Source organism: Coccinella septempunctata, chromosome 4, assembly GCF_907165205.1.
Source record: "Coccinella septempunctata chromosome 4, icCocSept1.1, whole genome shotgun sequence".
Classification (NCBI taxonomy): domain Eukaryota; kingdom Metazoa; phylum Arthropoda; class Insecta; order Coleoptera; family Coccinellidae; genus Coccinella; species Coccinella septempunctata.
In genome coordinates, this window is record NC_058192.1 from 18,529,656 (window position 1) to 18,540,152 (window position 10,497).

General features: G+C 35.3%; 1 protein-coding gene across 1 annotated transcript; it reads left to right on the top strand.

Annotated features, from left to right (window-relative positions):
* The first annotated feature begins 916 nt into the window (after positions 1 to 916).
* On the top strand, positions 917 to 8,493 carry LOC123311499. Its single transcript, XM_044895520.1, has 4 exons — positions 917 to 1,033; positions 4,194 to 4,552; positions 6,932 to 7,221; positions 8,115 to 8,493. Exons 1-4 carry the CDS (start codon positions 917 to 919, stop codon positions 8,408 to 8,410), a joined length of 1,062 nt encoding a protein of 353 aa, XP_044751455.1. The 3' UTR covers positions 8,411 to 8,493.
* Positions 8,494 to 10,497: the final 2,004 nt, after the last annotated feature.

Sequence of the window (10,497 nt, forward strand, 5' to 3'; positions counted from 1 at the left end):
GCCACAATTCTCTGACCAAATATAATAGAAGAATACAATTCTTCGTCAAAAAATAGTATGGAAATTTTATATGAACTTTTTTCTGAAATACAGGCTATTGAAGTAAATTTCCCGAAGAAGAAAAATATCGAATTTTTTCCGAAACTGATGTAGGAAAGTGAGTAAAAATTTCTACATGCCAGATCTTTGGAAATTTTTAGAATGGAGTACAACAATTGGTCAAGCCAGTGACGGGTTCTATACCGAGAGGAGGTTTTAGCAAAATGCTCCATATTTTTATATTTCATTGCAACTCTTGCTATCATCTACTGAATCATCAGAGCTGAGGCAGAAAGTGTTAAGTGTTAGCAAGCTCTGAATTCTAAAGAAAACGCGAGGAATTTGGGAGTTCTTTGTGTATAAAAATACAAAATATCCAAAAGATTCTTTCGAGTTGTGTTGCACTGTACAATAGAACATTGCATGATGCATTGCGGTCATTTGAATACGTATTTGAGTAGCATTATGTAGTTTCGAGACAAAAACTCTTAAATCAAACAACGACACATCATAATGCAATAGAACAGGCAAGTTGAACTTTACGCGTGATATAATACACGAAAACAATGAAAACATTTGCCACCTTCTTCTGGTTACTTAAACGCATTGTTTGTTCTTTCCGTAGACGGAATTGTCAATTGAACAAAGTGGGTATAAGATATTTCCGAACTTCTTCCACCGAAATAAACCAATTAATACACGGGCCAAATGGTGGATGTCCTTAATTGATTTAAATGAAGGAAAGCGCTGACACATAATGCCACCTACGACTGTTATGTACGAAAAGCCTTAATTCCTGAATTGCCCTGATGAACATTACTTCATCGTTGCATATTAGTAGAAAGATTACCGCTAGGTAGTCAGCTGTGTCTGAAAAATGTTTGTGAATGTTTTGTGTTTCATATGTCTCCTCCTGCTACCCTTCAGGTGTTTAGGGATGGCGGATTATTATTGCAGGAATCTGATTCCTCAGCCCTCCATTATAATAGACCAGGTGATGAATTTTTTGGGGCTTGATTAATTGACGTGAGATTATCGATTCATTTCTATCATTTATTGCCAATAAAATAGTTATTTATGTACCAATAACGAAAGACTCTCTATTATAGTCAAGCATGTAAAATGATAGCCTAGGCGCAGCCGAAGCTAGCAAGTAGGCGGGACATTATATACAGTTTTTTACCGAGGTGCATATTACATATTTTCGTCGTCCTTATATACCTTTATCGAAGTAAGTACTCACTTGTATGCTGTAAATCGAACCTGGCCGTACTTGCAAAAGAATTAATTTGACAATAGCAAATCACAATTATTGTTTTCATCAAATTCTGTATTCCCAAAATCAATTCAATCGCCCCTCTATCTAGTATTGGCAGTGGTAACTTAGTAACGAACAGACAGACGAAAAGCGTTTGAGGACGAAAAGTTTATGCGGACGAACAGAGTTTGCCGACGAAGTGTATGCTGGCGAAAAGTACTTTACATCAAAAATAGTCGACTTTTCGTTCGAATATTAGAACCTAAAATGTCATTTTTTTTTAGGTTCCCGAAAAACTCATTTGAATCATTCAAAGCCTGTTCCAGCAGCTCCGTTTGCATGAAATGTATTTATTGACCAAATTCTTTCTTATCCCATGTTTTTACTTTTTGAACAGCACATCAAGATTTTCAACAATGATTTGATATCGTTCGAGATAAAAATTGAAATGCGCCTAGACTCAAATCAGCGGGCAGAGATATCCAGTCGCTTCTAATTCCTGTTTACGTAGCCTTCCTAAGAATACTATCAATGGTGAGTTTATGCAGAATTACTAAGAACTTAACTAAGAAAGAGGCTAATTTATTAGTACTAGTTAATACTAAATCTGCATAAACTCACCATAAGAACCAACGGAGATTTGACCTATATGTAGACGGCAATACTGATTAATCTTGGGTATTAGTTCTTGGGTAGGCTGGATAAGATTCAAACAAACAAGCTTATTCGAACATCTTCCTGTTCTTATTATGGGCGAACTGGAAAAACATCGGAGGAGCTCTTTCCAAGGAGGTTATTTGGGCTAGATTGATCGCCATCCATAGAGGATGAGGCACCTTTATAAGAAGAAGTTTCTTGTTGCTCAACTTTTTTAGACGTAAAATGCAGGACAGTGTTTACTCGAAATATTTTCAGTCATATTTTGTGTTTAGTGACAGTTTACACTAACTTTCCTCTTTTACACCGAAGCCAACGATTTTCAATTGCTCAGGTTTCGTCAGCAACATTATTATGGGTAGGTATTTACCAAGAATGCTGCAATAATGCAGGAGGTGATGCCTTGTCCGAAAACATTTATATTTCCTTGAGAAACATGAGGTCAAATGATTAAATTGGGGGGGGAGATCAAGAGAAAGCTCCCTGAAATTTTCGATATATTAATGGTCTTTCATTATACAGGGTGTGAATGAATAGTTGCGGAAAACTGAGAGGGGTGATTCTTTGTCAAAATATAGTGTGTGTCTTGCATATAGGTAAATTTTTTTCAGCAGGCTCTGCTTAGATATAGCCCCGGAAAGATGCCACCTGAAAAGAAATTTTCAATTATTTCCTTAGAAACCAGAAAACTGGTGTTTCTAGTTCTGATTCCTGTTATGCGTTAGATTCAGAATAATTCACACGAACGGTTTTCAGTATTCATACTGTTGTCCGTCTGCTTCACATCTCAGTACTTAGTTTTCTAATTTTTCTTTTTGTTGCTGATTTCTCGCAGAAGTAGTGTCTTCAGCGTTCAATACCTAACGACTTCCAGTTTTGGTATACAGGAAAGTGAACAATATACAGAATAAATATAAATATACAATATAAATACATTAATAAAGAGGTGGCGCAGCCTCAATTTCATGTTTTAGAGAAACAATTTGAGGAAAAGTCCTGAAAATTCGAAAGGTTCAAAAATATTTTCAAATATTTGGTTCTTTTCTACTGCTTGTGCAAAATTCTGGTCTAATTTCACTGTTTTTTTGGGAAATGTTGGTATTGGCTTCAAAAAGTAACATCCCCAATCCAATCTACTACTTTCATATACATACAAACAGCGGTGTTGCTGGCGCATACGCCATTTTGTGTTCCATACCGCCATATCGCCCCTATCATTGTATTAAGACAATATTGTCATTATAAATTGGCCATATACAAATATCTTCACTTTCAATTTTCTTTTATCTGAGATGGTAGGAACCCCAATTTCCTAGTCTTATTATAAGCCTGCAAACACAGTTTTTTGTAACAGTTTTATGGTAGGTATATTAAGGACAAAATATTAAATATGGATTACGGATATTTCAGGAGGGGTGCTTGAATTTTTTATGAATCTTGTTACTCATTTTGTCTCCCGAAATCTATTCGTAGAAAATGTTTCTGCGTTTCACACTATTTGACAGAAGAAATTTATTCAAAACGATAAAGCATTGTTGCCTGATCTGTAATATTTGAACAATGTAAATGAACGTTATGTTTCGTAGCCTATCTAGGACTCGTTCCTCAGGCAATGTTGTAAAATTTATAGAATTATCGTGAAAACTTTTCATTTCAAAATTTTCTGATCGGATATTCAATGTACGATGCCTAAATCGATTTTATGGTATTGTATAACAGTAAGTACATATCAACTCTCAATAAAATTTACGTGTTGGTCAAAATGAATTGAACACCCTACAACTTGCTAACAAGGGCTGTTCTGTATTGTTCTAAAGCACCTTGATGACTCCACCCAATGAAACACCCTGATACCCGCAACAGAATACCATGACTCTGTTGCGGAAAGAAACTAGGCCTCAATAGCTCAATAATCATGCAATGAAACAAAACATTTATCGCAGCTTATACCTAGTTCTTGACCTTTTTTCACTGGTGGTATTATCCGAAACCCAAATAAGTACCTATTTTTTAACCATCATAGTTTTTAGTAATTCGAAACGTGTTTTCTATTCGTAGAGAACATACCTATACGTGGCCTCGTAAATTTACAAATTGATTGTAATGAACATCGTGAATATCTTATGTGGAGGAACGTAAGGTACAATTGTACTGCAAACGTAACAAACAATCGAGCTGTTAATTAATTCCACAATTATGTACCTAATGAATTCGCTAATGTGGAAAATATTAATTTCAGCTAATGGGTATCTGGTATGGCATAGAAATAATAGACCATGACAGCGAGAGACATTACGTTAGACATATACAGTCCTGTCCGATCATCCACATATCAGAGGACAAATCCTACAGTTCGCTGTACCAAGATTACAATAACTACAACTACAACTACGGAAGAAGAGGTTACGACACTTATGATCTGACGACAGATAGGGCAAGAACCTACCCTTATGATCCATCGACATACACCAGGAACCCGTATGGTGGAGATCCTTACACTAAGAATCCCTATAATAGGGAAAGAGATCCATATCGCAGAACGACACAGTATAATGATCCACATCATAGAGATCCGTACGGCAGAAACCCATATCCGATGTAAGTTAGATTATACTCGATAGTTGGGTAGCCCAAGAGGGATATTCGGGATTTAATCGAGCGTGTCAGATTAATATAAGGGGAGATACCTTGGACCCTAGAGTACCTCTACCAAAAATTAGACCTGTATATAGGGGGAATTGTCTAGGATAGTAAAAAAAAACGTTCATTATACATACTCGAGCTTGTATATTTGTTGCTGTTCACTAGAGAGAGTTTTGTTATAAATATGACTGAATTTTTCCACCATTTATTGTTAATCTCACAATTTTGCATACTGAAGAAGATGGCGAAGATCGTCGAAACGTTGATATAAATTAAAGAGAACACTAAAAGAAAGAATCGAGCTGTTTATGTCCCTATCCAAACATATCAGATTAACATATACAGGGTTAGAACTATTTAGAGGCTGACTATAGGAATATCGAAAAGTGTTAAAAATAAAGGGTGGCTTAAATTACAAAAAAGTAGTAGACCAGTATAATCGCTATATAGGATTATGACTACACACCGAATTTCGTGTAGTTATGAAGAAAAAAATGATAATCTTGATTTTCAGTTTTTTCGAGATATCTCAGGAACCATCAGAGATATTTGGGAACTCTTTATGTTTATACCCACCCACTCATCCTTGAATAACGCACCTTTTTCGTAATTTAAGCTACCCTGTGTTTCTAACGGTTTTCGATATCCCTGTAGTCCCCTTCTAAATAGTTCTAACCCTGTATATCTATATGAGGATATATGTGGTTAATTAAATGTTAGAAATTATATATTCTCTTAATCTGACAATTTAAGTGTGAGTAAAATGTGTAGGAAGGCCCCAAACTTTCAAAAAAAGCAACTTTTTATATTTGAACGTTTTGAGATATATGGCGATGAATGTACATTATACTAGGATTCTACATTGACCTTGGCCTTTCGCATGTGTGGCTAAGCTCCTCGTCCTAACCGCCCTTTAACTCGAAAATGGTTAAGGGTATGTAAAATTGCTTCAGACAAAAGTTGTATAGAATTTTATTATCAACAACTTCATGCTGAATACAGAAACGATTAGAGGTACAGGAAGGGATTTATTTTAAAAAATGCCTTTGTTATCACCCTCAAATTGTCAGATTAAGAAATCCTCTCTGATTAGTATCAGATTAATGGGTCAACACGTCTGCAACACCAAGATTAACCATCTGTATAAAAATCTGACACGCTCGAGTATGTACAAAACTATTTTTTTTTGCATTTTCAAAGAACCGCTTTGACCCTGCGTCACGTCCGAATTGTAAGTCTCTTGAAAAGTAGCTTCCTTTGGGTTCAATTAGTTGCCGACAGTGCCTATCTTAGTTGAGAAGATTTACAGTGTTCATTCTGAAAATTGAATTGAAATTTTTTTTTTAATTCAATTATTTATTCAATTGATTCTAATTAAAATTGCGACTTTGTTATGTTTTTTTTTTATGAATATTTTTTTCAATACTGTTTTTCGATATTTGTATAATTCTTTCCTCAAATTTTTTTGTTTTGTTAGTTACACATCAGGTACTCATATTTGTAATAAGTATTTGGGTACTCGGCAAAAGGGCTATTTTTAAACGGCAATTCTCCTCATTTACATGGAGTACTCATATTTTCAGAAATGTGTTAGTTCCCTGCTGGTGTGGATACCCCGGTGTGCCGAACGCACTTTGGGGTGACTGCCTTTACTTTATTCTTCTTAACTTGCCAGTGTCCATCCCCACTGTTAGTACGATACCCTGCTGGTGTGGATACCCACCCGAGGGGTGCAGAAAGTTCCTAGGGGCGAACCATCGTAGGTCTGCGCCGTCTTTCTCAAACCTTAACCTTGCTGAGTTCAGATTCTATTGTCCGTTAAATGTGAGTTTTGGGTTCTGGCTGGCGAACGAATCCGTAAACCCCGTATCGGATCCCTCTTTTTCATTCCGTCCGCTTCACTCCGTAAATTCACCACTTTATATTGTTACTTGTATGTATATCATTACGAAGAAAACCTTTTCAAGTGTGTAAAGTAGACTGTTTCTATTCAAGCCATGTATTGCACTGTTCACTTGATGGATTTTGTATAATAGTGCCTTTTGAGTTTTTTTTTTTTGAGTCGACGAATAAAATTTGTAAACTTTCACTGGTTGTCGCCAACACCCCAGATACCGCGGAAACTTGTCTACAACTCGAAGCTACCAGGGTCGGTTTGCTATTTTCCCCTAAAAGAATAGCTGGCGCTGGAGTACCCGAGGAAAAAGACGTTAGAACATTTCCCTTCATTATGTCAGTATGACATGAATGGGCTCCGAAACCTTTATTAATTGGTTCCATATTATACAATATTTCGTTGTCAGTCAGAATTCAACTCTTTATCCATTCCACCAGGGACCCATACAACAGAAATCAGTACAATCCAGATCCATACAACAGAGATACCTACGACAGAAACCGGGCAACCAACAAGGGTTATCAGGATCCATTCCCCAGGCTGCCTTCCAATTTTGACAGACAGTATCACCCAGACAGGTATCCGCCGGTTGGATTTGGCAGGAAGTTCTACGAAGAAATCAAGAGATTGAGGCTGCTGTGGGATGAAAATGGCGTCAGTACGGAGTACAGGATCAGGATGAACACTTCGATGCCAGGTTTTTGGATTAGTTCTGGACCTGATAACGGTGAGAAGCGGGAGTTCGATATATTTTTATCTGTGTGATATGGAATGTAGAATAAAATAGTAATGAGCCAATCAATGCCATCAACCGCCCAGACATCGAAAAATAGTATAGTATTTCATAAGGAAGAGATGTGCCGCTTTTATTGACGAACCTTGGGGTAATTGAAGGCGAGACATGAAAGGTCACAAAAAAAATAGTTATTTATGTACCAAGTAAGAAAAACTGTCTATTACAGTCTAGCCTGCAAATTGATAGCCGAAGCTAAAAAGCAGGCGAGACAATATAGACAGTTTTCTGGACTCATCTTTGGAATGACAGTTATTGTCACAGGCACTTATTTTTTATCAAACCCTGTCTCTCGAAATACTGTCGTATTTGTTTCTATTCGACAAAAAGAGCGAACGAAAAGTGTTTGCGGACGAAAATTATCTGTTGCGGACGAAAAATATTCTACTTTTCGTTCGGGAATGAGTACCTACGTAAAATATCATTTTATATTGAAAATCGAAAAAATTATTTCTATAATGGTTCGTAACACTTCTTTGTGATAATTTTAGGAATAGATTTGTCCCAAACTTTTCATTTTATAACTTCTTCAAATCTAAGAAATGTTACTTATTAGGTATGCATTTTCATTCAATTTTCAATCCTCAAGGTGAATTGGTTTTACATTTATTTAGCAGCAGCGATTTTTTTATGAGTTTAATGGGTTTTTTTAAATCTACATATACTAATTGTATACTTCAATGTACTGAGTTTTCAAGGGGCTTTTTGCTTGAAATACGATACCAAAGTTTTATGATTGATGAACCAAAATTGTTTGTACAAATTCGAAGCACTAAGCTGAAAACTGAAATTGAAATTTTTATATTTCATGATAATTTTTATGACAGGTTCATCCCTTGACCCCCAAGTGAGCCATTTTGCTGGCACCCTCCAGGTTTTGAAGGTGGTCGGAACCCATTTGGTATTGAATTTCTGCCACCAGCTTCCCGATAAACGTCATTTTACAGTAATACTCTCGAGATCTACAAAACTGAGCAGTTATGACGTCAGTGGTGTACACGGCTTACTTCACATGAAAGGCCTAGATACCAACAATATAAAAAAAGTTTGTAATAATAGCGTTGAGAATATCTTGAATCAGGTGTTGCTTTTCCTGACGATAGGCGTTGTTTTTTTCAGGTAACAGGTAACGCTAATCTCTTAATATTTTTGTTTATATGAATATTTTGTTATATGTATGTATGTAAGGTTTTTAATAAAAATTTTATACGTTTTCATTTTAATAATTTTATCATTTCGATATACCTATCACCGATTTTCCAATATTTACACATTTCAGTTACCAGCAGCTGCCTACTGCTAAAAGTAAAATACCTTGTACCGAAAATTAGACTTCTATATAAGGGGAATTGTCAGAAACTTAAAAAAAATTTACATACTAGAACATATTAGATCAAGATGTATGTGGTTAATTACATAGGATGAAAAGTATACATTCTCATAATCTGACAATTTAAGCGTGTCGAAAATGTGACGCAAAACGTCACGTATACTACATTTACTTTTATTTTAGCACTCGGTTGGCCATGGAAATTTGACACATTTCACTCTGTATAGTACAAAGATGTGGGGTTATGATGCTTGTCAAAACATTTTTGGGTTTTAAATCAACGCTATGTTGCCCGTTCTACGTTAAATTTTCTATTATTACGTATTTTATCACTATGTCGAATCTCTTCGAAAAATATGTGACGAACATAATTGAAGTTTATACAAACTGATTGAAGGCATACCAAATCCAGTTATTTGCATGGAAAATACTAAAGATCAGTATAATATCCTAATATGAACTAGCTTGGGGAGAGTTAATGTTCGTTATATTCTTTGGCTAAAGTTTGAATACGTTACATCAGTTGTAGATTTCAAAAATATTAACCCGAAGATGAAATGCATATGATGCAGTGGTTGAGTACCTATCTCCCGAAGGAATTAACAGATAATTACAAGAATGTTAAATTCTTCAACAAAAATCATCTTGCATCAATATAAGTAAAAGGAATTAAAGGAAGTTTCAAGGCAAGATGAACTTCACCCTTGAACAAAAATTTCACATGAATAAACAATTAACAGGACAACTGACGCGTATTTGTATGGCTGTTCATCTTAATACATTGATATAATAATTATAATTAGGTATTTATTGGTACCTTACGACATTTATAATGTATAGGAAAAGTCAAATGAAAAATAGAAAAATCAATTTTCAGGAACTTATTCACGATTACATTCATCGAATATCCTGCAGTAAACTTTCCGCATCGATTCACTCAAACATAAAATTCTCAAATGCCACCAGTTTTTTGGGTCTCCCAATAGAAGGAAATTCTTTGTCATCCTCTTCATTCACAATCTTTCCGATTGTGGAAATATTCAGCAGAAATATAAGTCGTTAGATTCATGAAACATTATATAAATTCTCTTACATTGAATATGTTCGCTACCGTCTGACGTATTTTGGATTTCAGAATAGCAAGGTATAAATATTTGAATGAGCGGACCTGAATTCCAAATAGCACTTCCTGAAACCCTGACTCTTTTTTCAATCACTTTCCGCAATTTCGTAATAAAATTTATATTAGTTGTGGCAACGGCGTTATGACATTAACGACATTTCATGAGTGCCAACCTTACTCCGTTCTAGTTACAAAAACTTGAGAAAATTATTTCATGGCCAACCGACTGCTAAAATAAATGTGAATGGAGTATATACATTTAGAGTGTAGTGGCTTTTATATCTTACTTTATCATTCAAGAATAACTAAAAAAATATAACCTGAAAACGAAAATTGACAATAAAGGTCACAAAAATCAGTTTTTTTTTAATTATCTCCTTTCCTGAGCTTCAAATCGTTTTCGCTGTCATTATAAAAGTTGTAGAGTATAACATTTTCTACAAATTTCTTCCGAAGCAATTTTTTCAACGTTCAAACATTTTCAAGATATTTGGCGTTGATACATTAGACTGGGATTCTTCGTTGACCTTGCCCTTTCACATGTATGGCTAAGCTCCTCGGCCTCATCACCCTCTACCTCCAAAATGGTTATGTAAAATCGCATCAGACAACAGTTGTGTAGGTTTTCATTATCTTCAACAAGTTTCATAATGAATACAAAAATGGTTAGAGATACAGGAAGTCAGAACTGTCAGATTAAGAAAACACCCATTGGTTAGTGTCAGATTAATGGGTCAACACATCTGCAACACCAATA